Source organism: Mesoplodon bidens, assembly GCF_964165515.1.
Source record: "Mesoplodon bidens genome assembly, chromosome: 7".
Taxonomy (NCBI): domain Eukaryota; kingdom Metazoa; phylum Chordata; class Mammalia; order Artiodactyla; family Ziphiidae; genus Mesoplodon; species Mesoplodon bidens.
In genome coordinates, this window is record NC_138164.1 from 53,810,317 (window position 1) to 53,830,911 (window position 20,595).

Here is a 20,595-nt window from a genome sequence, read left to right on the forward strand (position 1 = left end):
CCTGACTCCTTCTAAACCCCAATCAGACTGAAAAGAGCTTGAGTGAAAAAGAAGCAATAAAACTTTTCAGCTGAATTAAGATCAGAGCAGCCCTATGGTAAAGGCCAGATTAAGAATATGGCCCTTTCATCTGTGGTTTCTAATGAACTCAGGGTAGCCACCACTAAATTAGGGAGGGGGGAGCATAGGGCTGAGAAAAATAAATACATCTTGAGAATTGTGACTGGGAAAGGATTGGGGGTGTGATTATTGTACATGGAATCAAATGGAAGCAAATAGATCAGAAACCTAAGTTTGTGAGGGAATTGTATTTATTGTACAGAGATACAAGCCAGGACTAAAAACTCCTTTGATTGTTAAGTTAGAAAACAACTTTTGGGATCCTAAGCTTATATCAGCAGAAATCAGATTGTACAAGCTGTGCTACCCCCAAGGAGCCCGTACTCCCTAATTCCCACTACAAATGTGGCCAAGGAAGATTCTATCCAATGAAGGTGGACATGGGACGTGAGAGTTTCTCCTAGAAAGCAGAATCGGGATCTAATCAAAGGTAGGTAACTCTGGTTGGCAAAATTTCTAAAATGCCTCCCCTCAAGATGTACCCCCTACCCCAATCCCTGGAACTTTTGAACATGAGACATCACTCTTGTTATGTTACATGGTGTGGTTGACTTTCAGTAGGGAGACCCTTTCTGGTTCTTTTTTTCCCTTCCTGTCTTCCTTCCTTCTTCCTTTTTGTAATACTTTAGCAAATGCTTGAAGGCTAACTGTCTTTCAGGTGTGACGCTAGCTTTAAGGATAATGACGAAGAGAACACAATTTCTGCTTTCCTGTCTCTCTGGCTCCATGGTGATAGAGGGGTCATGTATATTTCTGAGGTCCCTGTAACCTAGGTCTTGTGCTCACCCAAGTAATGAGGTCTAAACTACAGCTATTTAAGGGATATTCCCCTGGTCCCTTAGAAGCTCTCTATGTTTGTGCAGAGAAGATTCTCCTTTCATTGTTGGTATCTTCCACACCAATATCTAACTTTATGACCAATAACTTTTGTACGGGAAAGAACTAGTTATCCGTACACCGTTCCTATAAATGACATTCCTTTTGGAGAAAAGGAATTACTTTTCCCAAGGCATTACTCTCAAGCCAGAATTCCGTAATTGCCATGGAAGATAAACCACTGAAACTCTAGCAGGGGAAACAGAGAGTGCAGACTGCTTGTGCACAGTGCAGATAAATCTCACATTCATCAAACAAAAAAGAGGAAGTCGAAATTGAATTTTCACCTACCAGAATATGAGAAGTTTATCAAAGAGAGAGTTACTATATAAAGGACCCCTGTGGTGACCACTATTGTAAAGTATTAAATGACTGATTTTGTAAATTGCCCCCCTAGTCATGTTTTGCATGAATTTTAATGTGTCTGGTTTCTTTGAAGCAGGAATCACCTGTAGCAGGGTAGAAATTTCAAACATATAAAGAAATCCTGAAGGGAAGCATGAGGACTCTGTCCTTGGTATTTAAATAATCATTCATTTTCATGAGCCTCAGCCTCATTCCCCCACAGATCACAAGGATATGCAGTCGGAAAAAGAAAAAAAAAAAAAAACCCACTGATAGTGGGAGGAAAAGCAGCACAATCCATGCTCAGTCTCCTTTAGAGACAGAGGCATTCCTAAGAGTATATAACTGAGTGGGCTCCACAGTCAACAACAAACCGCGTAAGAACCGAGCTGGCGGGGGAGGTAGGTGGTGGCAGGGAATATGGGAATTGGGGAAACCTTCAGCAGTTCACCCTGTGCTATCTGCCTTCCTCGTTTGTGTGTTTTCTGAGTCAGCATTAGCTAAATTTTCCAGAAAGCCATCCACAAAGTACAGCCTGGGCATTCAAGGGACGTCACTCATTTCCCCTAGTGACCTTGACAAGTCAGAAGCTTGAAAGCAGGGAAATCCGGATGTCTCAGTTATGAAGTGGAGCCGTGTGGGCCCCCACTTACTTCCAGAAGTCTCCATCCAGACTGGTGATCGTCTGCCTCTGATACTGCTGGTGCCCATCTGAGGTGCTCCTCTGGCTCTGAAGGGGCTGGCACAATGGCCAAGTACTTCAGCCTGGTGTTGTTTCTTGCCTCCATCTGGACCACAAGGCTCCTGGTCCAAGGCTCTCTCCGCACAGAAGGTAGGTTTCTTACCAGATTGCCAACCTGAGGCAAGGCAAGATCTTGCAAATTGTCCTAAGACTACTAAGTTCTTGACTGAATTTCTGGGGTGGGATGGCGCTCAGTGTCAACAGAAGATCTCATTGGTAGTATTGCTCTGCCAGAAATGTTTTCACCATGTTGTCAACTTCACCAAAATGATTCTCATTTACCTTTATGTTATCTTGACTTTTATTTTTGGTTATGGGATATTTTTAATGAGGATATTTTGAAACAAAACATTGAGGAGAAATCACTTGTTCTAAAAAGTGTTTCATTGAAGAAGCAAAGCATGATTGTGAAAAATTTTAAGCAATCACCAAGCCTGGGGAAAATGGTTAACTTTCACAGAATATTGGCCTGTTTTATATTTTTGGAAGTGTCAGTATCACTATTTTTAGTTTTACTATACTATCATGGAATGCTTACGTTTTTAATATGCAGTAAATGGCAAATTAACTGAAAAAAATCTGTGAAGATGTAGGTTTGAAAATTAGTCATCAGCTCCCTTCCAAAGAAATGACTTGAAATGATTCCTGGGCTTTTGAGCTGCCTAAATGGTAACCTCATTCTGCACTGTAGGCAAAACAAAATTGTAACCACAAATCACTCATTGCGGCTCTGGGCAAATGAAAATATGAGCACTTTAAAAGGAAAATTATGTGTTCCTCTGTTGGAAGATGCCCTGAGGTATAAAATATGTCAGGAACAGGCATCCAGAGTTGATTCCGATATTGTCATACTCCATTTTATGAGGGAGGTTAGAGTTAATATGGTTCATTTTTTTTCAAATACCAGAACTGTTACTTTCAAATAAGTTTGGCCCTCTTTGACATCTCCCTGGGGAGACTATTCACTTTTCCCCCAAATACTGCCATTAATCCTCAAACTATTATGGAAATTGTTCTTTGACATTGACTCAGCAGTCTTTGGACCATCCTCAATAATGGCAGAATTTTCCTAAGGGAATTGAAATTTTGGAAACAACTGAAAGTTATACAGAGCCATGATTAGGAAAAAGGTGGTTGATGAAGGTGAGTGGATGAGGATGGGCGCTAGTATTTTTGAGGGCCTATTTTTATGTACTATATATAGTATATAAAATATATATAAGAAATATATATATATATATATTTCTTAAGAAGACACTTTATAGATGAAGGAACAGGCTCAGTGAGGCCAAGCAACTTGCCTAATGTCATGAAGGCAGTAAATAATAAAGCTTGGGTTTGAATTCAGCTCTGATTCTTAGGTATATACTGTTTATACTATGCTTTTTGTTTCCTAAGAAAGCTTGAGGAAGGGGTTACTCGAATATCACTTGGATTCCAGCTCCCTGTTTTTGTCCTTAAATAGGAAAGCATAAAATCTATGAATATTTGTTGACTGTCTACTGTGGACCCAGCCTCCACTAGGTACAAGTTATATAATTTTAAAATTCTGACAAAAATTCTGTAAAGAAGATATAACCATCCCCCTTTTACAGCTGAGAATGCTAACTTGCCCAAGGTCCCACAGCCAATTAACAATAGAAGAAATATTCAAAGCTAGGTCTATTGCCAAGAATAGGTCTATCATTACTCATAACAATAATATTTAGAGTAAAAATGATGTATGATGAGAGTATCAAGACCACATTACAGTGTAATTAATATACCTTCTCTACCGGTATTCCCAAAGAAGCAGCCATAAGCAAGCTTATGAGTGAAATGGGCCAAATTCCAGGACAAATGGTGTGTTCCGAGAGTTCAGCTCTAGTGGTGTGTGTGTGTATATGTGTGTTTGTGTGTGTGTTCATCTTCCCCCTCATTGCACAGTGGGAAGCAGAACAGTGTCCTAGTTAAGAACTGAGGTTTTAGTATCAAGCATAATTGGGTTTGTGCCCCCAAAGTGCCACCTAGTTGCTGTATATCCTTGGGCTCAGGAAAGTTACTTAATCTCCCTGAACCTCAATTTTCTGTCAAAACAGACAGGGTTTGGCACAGAGTGGCATCTACAGGTGATAGAAGTTGGAATTAACATTGACATTGGTATTAATATTAATATTAATATAGTATTAATATCAGTGTTGGTGTAGGTATTAGTGTTAGCGCACACAGTCATAAGAGGCTGTTCTGTCACAAACACTCATATTGGGTGTTGGCTCTCTGGTCTCTCTTTTGGTGAGAGCAGTGTCTGGAAGCAAACAAGGCTATCCACAAATACCATACATCATGTTCATTTCCCTTCCCCCAACCCTCTGCTCCACACCAAGGTCACATGGGGGACTTAGAAATGCTCCTTCCATGTTTGCAAGAAGAAACTTGCTTTAAATTTAAATACCACCTTAGACAGTGGTCAAAGCATTTGACTAGGAATCCAGTGCACAGATCTGTGTTCAAGCAATTACTTGGGAGATTGAAATGCCCTTTTACGGACTTTTGTGGATGAAGCCCAGTTGGAACAAAGGACCAAAATGCAATGCAACTTTGCAATTTCATACAGGTCTATAAATCCCAGAACCCAGAGAGAAGGGATCAAAGGAACTCTCAGATTTGTTAGATTTTGAGTAAGATATTATTCACATCTTAACTGTTCAACTGCCTCAGCTTCCCTAGGGAGGTCAGTCATTAGCAGACTAAAACCAAAGTGCTTTGAAGGTGACATAATGATACTATGTTATGATTTATTGAGTGCCTACTATGTGGCAGGCACTATGCTAAGCATTTTTATTTGAATTAACTCATTTCCCTTTCACCACCCTATACAACAGATACTGTTATTCTTTCAATTTTCTAAATAGGGAAACTGAGGCTCGAAGAGATGAAGTTAACCAGCCTAAATTCACAGAGCCAGCAAGCGACACAGGCTAGATTCAAATCCAGGTCTGACTTTAAAAGTCTACTTCCTTTATTTAGTTTCTCTGCCATGCAAGCTTTACGATCTGACTCCTCTAGGAACTTCTGAGTAAGCCTGCCCCCCAATGGTCAGAGAAGGTTCACTTTCTATTATACCAAGTGCAACATTTTTCAGCCCATCTCAGAAATAGTGCTGTCCCCAACAGACATTGGAGTATTGTTCACTATTCTGTTAACCAGAGCCCTGGATTCTATCTTTCTCAAAGTCTCAGACCCTTCATTTTATAGACTCCAAAAAGGTTTGCAGAAGCTGCATCCCCTAGACCGCACCCCAGGAACTGGTAGCCAAAGCCTCCATGCAATGAACAAGGAACCTGAGTGCAGTGAGGGAAGATGGACTCGGACCTGGACCTGGTGAGAGGTACAGCATGGATCCGGGCAAGCACCTACCTAACCCAGCAGGATGTCCTTGTGGAAAATGTCTGGTCTGTGTCCTATTATTTCTAAACTTCAATCCCAGCTGCTGCGTTGAGGCAATGATGCTCTACTAGGAAGGAGAGCCTGAGGGCTAGGGGCAAGGACAGCAGCACACTGAGGGCCTATGTGATTCCTTTGCAGAGCTTTCCACCTCAGGACCATGCAGAATCATGGGGGTCACTCTTGTGAACAAAAAGACACACCCGCAGCTGAATTTCACAGAAGCCCAGGAGGCCTGTAGGCTCGTAGGACTAACTCTGGCCAGCAAAGAACAGGTTGAAGCAGCATGGAAAGTTGGCTTTGAGACTTGCAGGTGAGAAACAGCTGGATTCACAAACACTGTGGGAGCTCTTTTGGCTCTGTGTTCTTGTTCAGCAACAGAGATCGATGCATCCACTCAGTTCATATGTATTCTGTTACAGCTATGGATGGGTTAAAAATCAGTTCGTGGTCATCCCTCGGATTATCCAGAACCCCAAGTGTGGGAAGAATGGGGTGGGTGTCCTCATTTGGAGAAGTTCACTCAACCAGCGGCACAGGGCCTATTGTCACAACTCATCTGGTGAGTCAGATCTGCAGCCTCTCCACATAGCATGTTTTGTCTGGATTTCAATAGTTCTATAACCATTCTGAGAAGAGTAACCCTGAGCAGTAGCAAAAGCAATCATGGTGATGGCCACTGAATCCTCCCAAGACTGCCTCTTTGACCAGGGCAGAGGTGTCCCTCTCAGAGCAAAAAGTTAAGAGAAAATATGACAGATTGACAACATAGGGAGAAGGCGTCCCTGGAGGCTCCATTACCCACCCCGCCTTCATCCTACGAGATAAACAGGATGAAGGGAAGGAAACATCCACTATGGACAAAGCAAGGTACCAAGTTATCTCGCTGAACCTTGACAATCTCCGTAGGAGGTGTGCTTTATCATCCCTATTTTGCAGAGGACATAAGTACATTCGTCTAAGGTCTCCTTACTATGAAGACTCACACATGGATCTAACTCTTTCCTTTATCCCACATTCCTTTACAGGAGTGGAAATTCAGATGCTATATTAGATGTTTTTAAGAACAAGACCCAATTTTCATTTAATGAAGGAAGGAATTAAAGCTAGAAAATAGAACTGATTTGCTCACAGTCATCCCTTTAACCTTGTTGGGAGACCTTGGAGGCCTTTAGCCCAAGTGCTTTACCTAAGTAACTTCTCAGAAGGTTTTTCTTTGACTAAACACTTGTTCTCACTTTATCATAAGAACCTCTGTCTGATTTATTACTCTTCACACATACTCATAAATCTGACCTTCTAAAGGTCAGATGGCTCAGTGGTCATTCTCTAAGATCCAAGAGATAAAAGTGCACCAGCAGTGTTCTGTTGCCCAAAGGCAGCATAAGGTCCAAGCGGTTCTGTGAACCAGGGAGCCTTGGCCCAGGAAGGGCCGTGAAAGAGACTTTGTCCACTTCACTCACTTCATGGATGAAACGACTGTAGCTCAGAATGGAGGTTTACCTTATTCAAAGTCTTACAGTCAGCTAGAGGCCGAGTCAAGACTGGAACATAAGCTTCTTCCCATATTTTTTCACCACCCTCCTCCCCTCGCCTCTGCCGCCTATCTATCACTTTTGGCTGCGGAACTGGTGGTTTGCATGCTTGCTCATCTGACGGCCAGTCCATGCCGGGTAAATGGCCTGGCCTTTTAACTTCCCGGCCTTCCTGCCAGCTGTCAGTGCAATGATAGGACACCCAGCCCTATGGACTAAATGAAAAGGAGTCAGGGGAGATGACTTGGATTTACATGTTTCCTCGTGGTTTCACTTAACTTGTATTTCCATTCCCTGTGCTTCCTATATACTTAAAGTTAGGTGTAGAGGCTTGATTAGATTCATGTTTACTAGGTTTGGCAAAAATACTTGATAGATGATATTGTGTCCTTTAGATCATATCCCAACAGAAGGCCCTTAATGTAAGTATGTCCCACTGTTACATGCTAACTTTGATCATTTGAATAAGACGGTGACTGCCAGACCTCTCTAATGAACTCAGATATGTTTTCCCCTTTGCAATGAGGAGGTAACCTATAGTGTGATATTTTGGCACCATGCAAATAGTCTGGCCCCCCAATCATCTTTTACCTGATAGTTCAAGCAGACATTGATGATCCTAGCTGGAATCAATTATTATATGCAGGACTGCAAAATGATAATTTTCTAAATCTATTCTTCCTTCTAAATCTATTCTTCCTTCTACATTTTCTTCCTTCTACATTCTAAATCTATTCTTCCTTCTAGCTGGCATTCTTTGATAAAGAAGAATATCTCTCTCTCTCTGTCTCTCTTTCTCTCTGTCTCTGCCTCTGTCTCTGTCTCTCTCTCTCTCTCTCTCTCTCTCACACACACACACACACACACACACACACACACACACACACACAGGTCCTCCCTCCCCTTTATACAACCATGGACATGTAGCATTTTACTTACTCTGTGTTCAATATGTTATAATCAATTTTACAATTATTATTCTTTTTTTTTTTTTTTTTTTTTTTTTTTTTTTTTTTGCGTTATGCGGGCCTCTCACTGTTGTGGCCTCTCCCCTTGCGGAGCGCAGGCTCCGGACGCACAGGCTCAGCGGCCATGGCTCACGGGCCTAGCCGCTCTGCGGCATGTGGGATCTTCCCAGACCGGGGCACGAACCCGTGTCCCCTGCATCGGCAGGCGGACTCTCAACCACTGCGCCACCAGGGAAGCCCTATTATTCTTTTTGATGCTCAAATTGTCCCAAATTTGGCGAGTGGGAGCCCCTTCTAGTTGACTTTTGTTTTCATCCCATTAGTATTTGAGCAAGTCATTGCTTTCTGGCATGATAACATGTCCCAGGCTCACTTTGTACTTTCTTTATCCCACACATGGAGTCAGCCATTTATTTCTCCAAGGGGCCTTGGTTCTTTTTAGTAGAGAATGTTGATTCAAAACCAAGATCTGCATGCAAGTTGTTCTCATTACTACTCTCATTTTCATGGCTTCTCGGTCCTTTTTAGTGGGCAGCTAGGAAAAAATATACATATATATATTGCATTTGCATTGATATTTCCAACTCAAGTTCAACAATTCAAGTTTTTTCTTTGTTTACTTTGTTCTATACTTGCATGTTTTTTCTCTTATATGGAAAATTCTTGTTCCCAATAAATAATATATTTTCTTATCCTACAATAATTTCAAAATTATAAAAACAGCATTATTAGGAATAATAAACCTACTGAATGGAATTTGCAATTCCTTCACGTTTCTTTTAGTCCTCAGAAGACATCCCTCTAAGGATGTACTCTCAGAGAATTGTGTACAAAAGTGACTTGAGAAAATTTGCTACCCTGTGTGCTTATGTTATCATTTTGAAATAAATCAGGTTCACCTGCTTCTGTTTGCCGTCTTTGTGAGGAACAGAGTTATCCTAGCCCTCATCTTCTCACTAACCTAGACTTACCCTATGCTTCTTTGTTTTTGTAACTTTCTTTTTTATTGCTATCTTGTGAGCTCTGAGGATCACAGTAACCCTAAACCTGACCCCAAACCTTATCCTAATTGTCTTTCTTACTGCTATCTTTGTGAGCTTTGGGAATCAGACCAAAGTGCTTCTAGTGCTCAGCGTGCACCACCTGTTTCATGCTGTTCCCTCTGCCACAACGCCCGTCCTCTTCATCACCTGGCTAACTTGTATTCTTTATTCAAGTCTCAAGTACCGTCTTCTTCAGGCAGCCTTTCTATACCCCTGACTCCTATCTTTCCTCTTGGACACCAACCACACCGTGCTTAATATCTATCAAAGCATTTGGCACATTCTAGAGAAATTGTATTTGTAGTTTGGAGGGAAGGAGAGCCAGGTCCTAACACTTCCAGGTGAGACACATTGTGCCCCCAACCAGTAAGGGACCACGGGATCAGATTGCCGTTGCTCCCTCACACGGCGGCCTTCCTGGCTACACTTAATGAACAGAGAGGCAAAGGAAACTAATTCTTACAGATATTACAGATTATGCCATAGATTCTGCTAGGCCCTACACATTTACTGTTTCATTAATCCTCAGTGAAATGATACAAATGTACCACTTCTACTTTCCAAGAGAAGTAGCTGATGCTTAGAGTGTGATTTGCTGTGGCAACAGTCAATAAGCGACAGAGCCAGGATTTAAACCTTGAGCCCTGCCACTTCCACGTCACCTTCCCTGGTGATGACCACACGTCAGTAATATACCAGGCCCAGGGTGGGTCCTTCACATGAGTATTTTTTAAAAGTTCCCCAGATGATTCTAACCTGCAGCCAGAGTTGAGAACCACTTTCCTCTAGAAGATCTCTAAGATATAAGTTTTAGAATTCCAGATACTTCCGCGTTCTCCTATTTCTGTGCAATTGCAATCATCTCCTTCTTGGCTCCTGGTTGCCCTTTCTCCCATCTCTATTTCATCCTCCACACACATCTTCTGATGATTACATCCCTCCTCCTCTCCATAGCCTTGGGTGGCTTCCTATCAGAGACTCTGATGTGAACTATGAAGACTTCTGCACATAAAACTGGGCACATATGAGAACTTCTGTATATCAGTTGGAAGGTTTGCTGCCCCCAGTTGAAAATTCCTTCTCCCACAGAATAAATTCCAAATTCTTTACCATGGCAATTATGACTCTTGATATACTGGCTCCAACCTATCTTCCCAGTCTCATCTCCTACTTGCAGTTTTTCATGCTCCCCGTCATACACACACCCTACACGCCAGCCACACTGTGCTCCTTGTCATTTTCTGACATACCTACACTTTCAAACTTCTGGATTCTTGGGTCACGCTGTTCTTATTGACTGGGATATCCTATTCCCTCTTCCATACTACATGACCTGGAGCTCTATTCCAGCCATACCAGCCTTCTAGTCATCAAACATGCTGAGATTATTCAAATTCAGGCTCTTGAATTTCCTGTTCTCTTTACTTGGAATGCTTTTGCCCTAGATCTTCAATGACTTGCTACTTTTCATCATTCAGGTTTCAGCTTAAGTATCACCTTCCCAAAGAGACTTACTCTTATCACCTTATCCAAAGTATCTGTCCCCATTCCTGCCCCTTCCAGTTTGATCCTTATCCTGTTTAATTATCTTCTCAACATTTATCATCCTCTGAAATTTCTGGCTTATTTTTTATTTTATTTTATTATCCCTATCCTTCTTTCCAATAACACATAAGCCCTTATGAGCAAGGACTTGGTCGTATTTGCACCACATCCCTAGCATCTAGCACAGCACCTGGCACAGAGTTGGAGCTCAATAAATATTTGTTGAATGAGCGCATTAACTGTCCACATCCTGCTCATGCCGCCTCCTCTGTGAATTCCCAGTTATCGCCCCCTAGCCTCATCAAAATACTTCTGTCCTCTTGGAAACAGGAATCATCCCTTATTTGTCTCTGTATTCTCAGTTCCCAGTGCAGTATATCGTGTTCAGTATACTTTTCCCCTGATATTAAAAAATGTTCATTTTTTTGAAGGAAGTATATAGCACCTGCTTGAGAACGGGAAATGTAGCTAAAAATCCAGGGCGGCATTGGTGGTATAGTGGTGAGCATAGCTGCCTTCCAAAGTCCAGGTCAGAGGTCAAGGATGATGCCTATTTGAATAGAGGTCTTTTCAAAATGAAATGAATAGTATAAAATATTGACTGAATGCATGTGGGGTCAAAATGTTTTATCATGTTTACCATGGCCTTGGTTGGTAACTTTTACTTAATTTTCAAAAATAATAGAATAACTTCTTCTTCATGGCTAACATTCCAGCTGATGCTACCCACTGTCACAAATAACTAGAGATTTAAAAGAGATGCAAATGCATATTGTAATATATTGCCTGGCTCTGCCATTTACTGGCTATGTGATTTTAGGCAAATTATTCAATTTCTCTGAATTTCAGTTTCTTCCTGTATAAATGAGGGTTTTATAAAATTGTTTAATGAACTGCCATGGTTGACTCAGAGCAAGATGTTCAACAAATATTAGTTTCCTCTCTACCACATTCAACAGATTGGAGAGCAAACCTACATCCCTCCCTTGTCTCCCATCTCCTTAAAAAAAATTTTTTTTTTGATGAGCACAGAGAAATCTGGTTTTAGTAGATCTCTGTCCTCAATTGGTGTCATGTGTGTATATTTGGTCTCCCCATCTGCTCCTTTCTTCATTTCACTTTTCCTTCCTTCCTTTAGACATCAAGTATTGAGCATGTACTATGTGCCAGCCACATTGCACATACCATGATGACCAAGACAGACAGGAATCCTGCTTCCAGGGAGCTCACAGTCCAGTGGGGAGCAGTGTAGTGAGAATCATGACAAGGGAAGTACAAGGAGGTACAAGAATGTATGTCTAGGGATCCAATCTGGTCTTCAAGTCTGCCTAAGAAAGAGATATTCAGTCGGAGACCTGAGGGACAAGGAAGAGTTAATAAAGAGGGGCAAAGAGTCTTACAAGTGAAGAAAGCATCCAGGTCAAAGGTTTGGATGTTAGAGGAAGCATATCAAAGAACTGAAGGAATTCTAGCATGGCAGGGGGAACAAGAGAAAGACCGATCAGGTGAGGCTGGCCATGTCAGCAGGGGCCAGATCATGGAAGGCCTTATAGGCTGTGCAGTACAGGCAGTCAGGGAAGGATTCTAAAGGAGGAAGTGATATGATTATATTTACATTTTTGTAAGACCATTCCAGCTGCAGTATAAAGGGATTGGAGGAGAGTAAGACTAGAGACAGGCAGACCCATTAGGAGGCTATTGCAATACTTCTTTCTTATTTCACTTTTCCCTCCCCGGACAGATACCTGGGTTAACTCATGCTTTCCAGAAATTATCACCACCGATGATCCCATATTCAACACGGAAACTGCAACATACACAACAGAAATGATTGTCAGTGAGAGTACACACTCAACGTTGTCTACTGATGGACCTGACTCTATTACACCCACTGTGGCTCCTGCTCTGGCTTCCACTTCTATTCCACGGAAAAGAAAATTAATTTGCATAACAGAAGCTTTTATGGAAACGAGCACCATATCTACAGAAACTGAATCATATATTGAAAATAAAGCGGCATTCAAGAATGAATCTGTTGGGTTTGGAGGTAAAAACTTTCTGTCTGCATTATGTGTATGTGTTTGAGTGTGTGTGTGTGTGTGTGTGTATAGCAGACAATACATAGAAACTAGCCTGTATCCAGATTGAGCACTCAGGACCTGACAAATACAAATAAAAGCTTAACGCAAATTCAAATTTCATAAAGTTCTAGAACTTGAGGTCTCTAAAGAGCCTTAATGATTAAACTAAAAATCATGGGTCTAAAATAGCTTCACTTTTAAAACGCAAAGACTTTTCAGAATAAATTACTATCTATTCATATGCAGAAGTTTTTAAAGTACATATACACACCTTAAATGCCTATGGTTAGCAAGTTGGTGTTCCTATTTAAAGGGTCTTACACTTGATTTGCTCCAAACTTGTCACCTCAAGGCCACAGGGAGGAAATGGACTCTGTCATATTGCAACTTTTAGAGTAGGGAGAGCATGAGGCAAGGCCAAGGATTCTATAGGTAGGAAACAAAGAAGCTCATGTGGGCCCAACTCCCCAAGTGGCCCCTGTGTGGTCACAGAGAAGGCTCTTCCGCTCTGTCTGTGGTCTCCATCATGTGTAAGGATGAGTCATTAGAAGAGCGGTGCACAGTAATGTCTACATGGAGGAACAAGGCACGGTCTCTGTCTCCCCCAGGTGTTCCCACGACCCTGCTGGTGCTTGCGCTCCTCTTCTTTGCTGCTGCAGCTGGCCTCGCGGTTTGCTACGTCAAAAGGTGGGATTGTTGGCACATGGTCAGTCTCGTCATCTTTGTCACATCCATGTCTTGTGTTTATCCAGGGTTGTTATTGACATTTCCTTTGTCCAAATGGAGATGGCAATACTCTTATACCGTAAATGTTCTCCCTCACCTCACCTGTCCTCTCTACCACCCAACCTTTCCTATTATTTCAGCACTTGTATGTTATCCGGCCTTTAGATATACGTCAATGGCTGTCCCTTTGAATATCAAGAAATAAAAAGAAAAGATTGACATCTAGGGAAAAATGGATATGCTTTATTTGATTTTCAATTCTTTGTTTTTGATGAGAGGGTGTTAAGGCCAGCCTAAAGTTTTGCCTGTAAACTTACTGTCCTATCTAAATGCATCCATCCAGGTGGGGATGGGTTAAAGTATTTGAGGGTGCATGTGTTAGCATCTCTCTGAAATAAAAGTACCCAGTGTACTATGCCAATATGGGCCATCACAAAACATTATCTGTTGTTTGATGTGTTACATAGAAGTCTCTCACTTTAATTTTGTGTTTATGCCTACAGGTATGTGAAGGCCTTCCCTTTTACAAACAAGAACCAGCAGAAGGAAATGATAGAAACTAAAGTAGTGAAGGAAGAGAAGGCCGATGATAGCAACCCTAACGAGGCATCAAAGAAAATGGATAAAAAACCCGAGGAGCCCAAGAGTCAACCCAAAACCACAGTGCGATGCCTGGAAGCTGAAGTTTAGATGGAAGCTGAAAGAAATAAGAGGACACACCTGAGGTTGTTTTCCTTCCTGATACACATCCTGGTCCCAGATGGGGAGCCTATAAAAGGGCCAAAGAACCAAACAAGCAAGTCTACCCTTGGTTCCTAACTAGAGTCAGCTCAGGGCTACCTTTGGACTCTGGAGTTCACCAAAGGGAATTCCCTTTTCCTTATTGCAATCCTTTCTGGATCCTACCCTCCTACCTCCAAAGCTTCCCATAAACTTTCTAGCCTGGTTATGTGCTAATAATATCCCAGTGAGAGAAAGGAGCTTGTGCAAAGCACCTAGACCTCAAACAGCTAATCAGAACATGTTTGTCAAGAGGCCTTTAGGCTGCCTGAGAATAGGTGAGCTGAGAGCCAAGAAACCATTGAGATCAAGGCTTTGTCTATTGATTGACTCTACAGCCCAGATCCTTTCTTCAGCTCTGGAAAGGAAACACTTATACCATCTGGCATGTCCTTCTGAGCCAGGCAAGAGAAAAAGAAGGGAGGAAAAGTTTAGCAACTGAAGGACATGGAGATTCCCGTGACTTGAGACCTAATCTCTGTAAAACCAAAATAAATAGAGAAAAAGAATAAGGCTGAGGATACTGACAGCATTTGTCAGGGACTGTAAATACAGACAGGGTCAAAGTGTTCATCTCTGAATAATTCTAGTTGGAATCACTTTTTAGAACTTATACACACTTAATTTTCTCTCTCTCTCCTGCTGCTGCTATTTTCTCTAGAAGAACATACTTTCTAGGGAAAAGAAAGTATATTCTTTTCTCCCTCCCAAAAAAAATCTCTTAAAAATTTCTATTTTTATCATTATAGAAATTATTACTGAATAAAATTACTGTGTTAAAAAGCAGTAAAATTTAATAAACATTTGCTGAATGCCTACTATATGTCAGGTACTGTGCAAGTTATTACATTCTATAATTGAATATTATTAATAAAAAATTGCATATAGTAGAATGTATGAAGCTAATTTTTTTCAGTGTTGATATCCCCAGCTTTCCACTTCCAAAACCAATTTTTTTTTTGCTGAGACTAATCTACTCATTATTTTCTCGTGAATATGGCAACAATTGTAGCCTTAATTTATTATTAACATACCTAAAAAGTACATCATTACCTCTATACACCAAAGTACATTTTTTAGATGTCATTAACCAAATGTATCACTAGCTCTTCTTTTTCCAGCAAAAGGAGTCTGAGAGGTGCAGAAATATTTGTGCTAAAAAATAAAAGCATTTAGAAAATTCCTTTGCTCTCTTATTTACATAGATGCTTTATACCTTTCATGCAAAATTGAAGTGATCTGTTGTTTGCAAAAGTAAGAGAGACAATTTTGGTAGCTGAAATACATTTGAAAACCCAATAGTATATATATCACTATGTGAGGCTCTTCTTGCTTCAGATGGTCTTATTTTAAGTAGGTCAAGTATACACACATAAATTAGTCCTTTACTTTGGATTCAGGTCCTACATTCCAATCTGTTCCAGAGTTCACAGGAAGTTGGAGATTCAGATAGCTCCTTTGTCCTGTTTCTCTAACTTTCTCTCCCCCTCTCTCTAGCCTTTCTCTCTGAGACTGCTAATATCTTCTTTCCCTCACCAGTAACCCCACAATTCCATGATCCTTTCAACTCAGAGGCCATAACCTGTTGGCATAGTCTTTTATGGTTGTCCCACAAATATTAAAATTTGGTTTAATTGCCAAGAATTAAACATCAGGAGATTTCATATATTTGTATTTCCGTTCCCTTGAAAACCGGCAAGATCTGGAACTAAAGAACCCATATTCCCTCATAGCCATAATTACTAATACTGAGCAGTGGCTGCCCCCTTTAAATGGGAGATGCTTTCTCCACCTCACCACAGTCCTCACCACTCTATTGCAACCTCACACCAAAGTAAAGGTGCCATTTCCTATGGATTTTATAGTACTATTGCCTTTTTTTTCCACACCCAGCCCATTTCACTAATTACAACCTACCTGGCCCTGAGCTCTATGAGTTTAAAACTCTGATTTGTCAGTCCTTAAGCTTTATCAGCCTCAACCAATTCTCAGGGAGTGAAGAAGAAAGGGAAAGAGCCTAAATGGTGGTCTTCTGTGTTTGCTAACTGGAAAACAATCAGATCTTCCACACTAGGTCTCCCATCCGTGAGCATCTACCATATATTAGGACACTATCATCTTCTGTTAATTTAGACAAGAATATGCCCTACTCAGGAGGAGAAAGGAGGAAAGAGAAAAACCCTACCTAGCCACATATAATCACTAGATAGACCAAATGTCAATTGCAAAAATACTGACGAAAATGTAAAACTTCCATCATTATGGAAAAAAGGAAGGAAGGAAGGGGGGGGAGGGAGGGAGGAAACTATCACTTATTGAGCACCTACTAAGTGACAGTCATTTTCACATGTTGTTCTGTTTAACTGCCACATCTTCCTTGAGAAGGATTATTACTGTCATTTTTTATTAATTAGAAAGTTGGATTTTTAGAAGAGTTAAGTCACTTTTCTGAGGTCACATGTCTAGTTAAGTGATAAAGGTAAGATTCAATCCCAGGTCAGAATGACCACAGAGCCCACACTCCTTTCCCTACAATACCAGGCTTTCCTTGCAAATGACAATGTAGGGATGTAAACCATTCCAATATGCAAGCTTGAAATCAGTCACTTGGCAAAAACTACAGAGGCAAAATAAGAAAGACAACTCAGGACTCTTTTCCCAACTTCAGGGAATTTTTCTTCAAAGCCATTGCAATAACAAGGGAAAAAGAGAACCACTAAAAAACTTTGAGAACTGCTCCTTCCCTGAGGCAGACACCAACCTCAGCAAAGACTTACCTGATCCAGCTCATATGATCAGAAAATGTAAGGCTCAGAAGGACCCAAGATAAGCTCCTCTAAACTCTCTTTTCTTAGCTAAAAAAATGGAGCCCAGTGTCACGGACAGCTAGAAGTAGAACCTATTCTAGAAGTTTCCTTCTTCCTAGTCAGATTCCCTTTACTCTCCATTGAGCAAAGAGAAATTGGAATATGAGGGGCCATCCCAGGTCAGACCTACAATGCAGCCTACCAAAGACAGTCTTCAGACGAGGCAGGTAGACAGCCATGTGATTGTATTTGCAGGTGGTGCAAAGGATTTCCCTGACCAGAAATGACTCTTCTCTATGCCTGTGTCTCTGGCTCAAACATTACAGATCCACTCCTTTGGACAAAGGTACTCTGTGTTGGGAAGGAGTCCCCTGTAAAATTGTATGCTTTTTATAAAGTCCAGGCCAACTGTCAGATATTAGCATGCCAATACGGGTCCAGTAAAGACGAGCTGATTTCCAAGGGCAGAAAGCAGGATTAAAGCAGATGGCTTGAGACCCAGAACATGCTTGCATATAGTGGGAGTTTCTAAATGTCCATTGGCTTGAACAGAATTGAAGCATATTGACTTTAAAGCCAAAGAATTTTACATTTTATTGCCCTTCTCTAGACCTTTAGCTAGTGCCCAGAGCAAAATCAGTTGCTCTGGGGAAGAATGGGTTTCTAAAGCTAGTAATAATATGCAAGTAAATAAATTCTTCCTAAGGAACAGGAGGGTCACTCACACACTAAAAAAGAAAATGTTTGTCTCCAAACAGGAAGAAAAGCAATTATTTGTCAGTTCAATCTCCTAGTTAAATGTAAATAAAATTCAGTTGTTTACCCTATAATAGTCTACATGCAAGGTCAGGTTTGAGCTCAGAGCATTTTAATAATACTGAAGTCAGCTGGGAGCACTCTTTTTTCCCTATTTCCACACTGTACTCTTTGGAAAGAAGTCACAATGTATAGCCCATACTTAAGTAGGGGAGTTATGTTCTGCCTCCTTGAAAGTGGAATGTCTACATAAGTTATTTGGCATTCTCTTGCACATGATATTGATTTATTAATCTCCATTAATATATTCAATCACTTATTTCTATCAGTATGGACTCATGAATATTTATTTTCTACTTCAGTATAATCTAACATTATGTAATTTTTTCTTTTTTTTTTTTTGCTCAAATTGCTCCAGCTTTGACCATTGGGAACTCTTTCCATTTGCTCCTGTGTCCCTTTGACCTACCCCTATCATTGTGTTTTTATTGGGCACTTCCTTACTTTCTGGTACTATACAATGATCCAGGAGTTAGAAGGCAGAAGGAAGGAGAGACCAGCTTTACACTACTTCAGCTATTGCCACAGGCAAGCATGATCGTGGAGATACTGGGCTTTTCTGTGGCAAAGTTCCAGAAGCTGGCCTAGCTTCATGGGTGGTGAGAGGCAACTACAGTCATAGTAGCTTTCAGACTTAGTTTCTAAGCCCTTCCAACAATATTGTAAATACCTAATTCCCCTTGTTAAGGTTTTTCTGTTTAAAATAGTTGGAGAGGTTTCTGTTTGCTGCAAGGGAACACTGACAAAAACAAATGATTCTTGAACACATTTTACAATTTGGCCTCCTTATCTCAGATTTGAGAATCCTTATCTCAAATCTTATCTCCAGTCATTCCTGCAAAGATACTTCATGATGCAACTACACAAGAATATTTGCCATTCCAGAATGTAATCGGTGTTATGCCCTCTCATCTTTGCAAGTGCTCTTCCTTCTGTTTCAATGACCTTTGCTTTTCTTCCTTATTGTTTCGTTATCTGTTGCTGCATAACAAATTACCCCTAACCTTAATGGCTTATAATAACACTTATTATCTGGAGTTGTTGTGGATCAGGAATCTGAGTATGGCCAACCAGGCCTTCTGCTTCAGGGCTCTCACAGAGCTGCAGTCAAAGTGTCAGCCAGGGCTGTATTCTTCTCAAGGCTCTTCTACGGGAGGAATCACTTTCAAGTTCATTCACATGGTTGTTGGCAGGATTTAGTTCCTTGTTTGCTATTGGCCAAAGGCTGCCCTCGGTACTTTCCCATGTGGAACTATCGGGGCAGCTCACAGAATGGCAACTTGCTTCATCAGAGCCAGCAAGGCTAAAGAGTCAGAGAGTGTGCTAGTAAGATGGAAATCATCTTTTACACCTAATCTTGGAAGTGATATCTTATTACTTTTGCCATATTCTATTCATTATAAGCAAACTACTATGCCCACCTCATACTTAAGAGGAGGGGATTATACAAGGGCATGAATAAATACCAGGAGGTGGGGGATCACTGGGAGTCATTTTAGAAGGCTGCCCCCCACGACATTAATGATTCTTCTCATTCCTTCTCTTTGCAACTTGTATATCTATGTTAGCATATGCCACATGGTATTATTGTTACTTATGTTAGAAAAACTCAGTCTTCTTCCTGTGTGTCTTTCCTTTACTCTCACACTATTGCCACACTCACAGCACTTCTGACATCAGATATGTGTGGGGTTTTCTCCACAACAAGCACTTCTCTGGGACACCAGCTGGGTATCCTACAAGTTAACACAATTCTGACGCAGTCCACCTGGAGATAGTGTCAGAGGCTACAGGTTAAGGGTTCAGTTCTATGAGCCTGCCCCTCCCTCCTTCAGACACCAATCAAATTCCAGGTTGTTACCCATGCTTCTAAACCACTGGCTATAAAACAGAGGTTCCCACGACCCCTTGCTCAGGTGATCAATTTACTAGGATGGCTCACGGAATTCCGGAAAACAGTTTGCTGTTTACCAGTTTATCTAAAAGGATGTGATAAATGATACAGATGCACATCCAGATGGAAGGATGCACAGGACAAGGTATGTGGGAAGGGGTACACAGCTTCTATGCCATCCCCAGATGCACCACGCTACCAGCACCTACAGGTGTCACCAACCTAGAAGCTCTCTGAACTCTGCACTTTGGGGATTTTTATAGAGGCTTCATCACATAGGCATGATCACTCATTAAGTCCATTTCCAGTCCCTCTCTGGAGAATGGGGGTGTGGCTGAAAGTTCCAAGCTTCTGATCGTGACGTGTGGCTGAAAGTTCCAAGCTTCTGATCGTGACTTAGTCTTTCTGATGACCAGCCACCATCTAGAAGCCTACCAAGAGTCACCTCATTAGAACAAAAGGCACGGCTATCACCCAGGAGAAAATTCCAAGGGATTTAGGAACTCTGTCAGGAACCACGGTCAAAAACAAAATATTAGAACAAAAGATGTTCCTAGTGCTTTTATCACTTAGGAAATTACAAGGGTTTTAGGCATTCTGTGCTTGGACCTGAGGGTACTATATGTATGTATTAGCACACACATAGCTGGCTCTCAGTAAATGCTGAATGAATGAATGCATACACTTGTTCGGATTTCATGAGCTCCAAGTCAATACCTTTATCCAGCTCTCTGTATTGAGTGTTAAGATCATTCAATACGGGGCCAGTGGTTCCTGACCACCCAAATATTGTTCTTCCTGGTGACTTTTTTCTTGGTTTAGAATGCATTTGTGAACAAGCCAGAAGAATACATAAAGGCTATTGTATTTGAACTTTACTCTGAGTTGACCATT

At 41.2% G+C, this 20,595-nt stretch overlaps 1 protein-coding gene across 1 annotated transcript; it reads left to right on the forward strand.

The window, feature by feature from the left end:
* Positions 1-1,884: 1,884 nt before the first annotated feature.
* Positions 1,885-15,744, forward strand: LYVE1 (lymphatic vessel endothelial hyaluronan receptor 1). The gene is made up of 6 exons (XM_081240961.1): positions 1,885-2,173; positions 5,648-5,819; positions 5,929-6,068; positions 12,339-12,644; positions 13,287-13,365; positions 13,908-15,744. Exons 1-6 carry the CDS (start codon positions 2,089-2,091, stop codon positions 14,092-14,094), a joined length of 969 nt encoding a protein of 322 aa, XP_081097087.1. The 5' UTR covers positions 1,885-2,088; the 3' UTR covers positions 14,095-15,744.
* Positions 15,745-20,595: the final 4,851 nt, after the last annotated feature.

Bases quoted from the DNA above. Each gene is read 5' to 3' on its own strand.
- LYVE1 (XM_081240961.1), top strand. From the start codon at position 2,089: ATGGCCAAGTACTTCAGCCTGGTGTTGTTTCTTGCCTCCATCTGGACC. The intron at 5,820-5,928 runs GTGAGAAACAGC...ATTCTGTTACAG, and splicing joins GTTGGCTTTGAGACTTGCAG to CTATGGATGGGTTAAAAATC. The intron at 13,366-13,907 runs GTGGGATTGTTG...TTATGCCTACAG, and splicing joins GCGGTTTGCTACGTCAAAAG to GTATGTGAAGGCCTTCCCTT.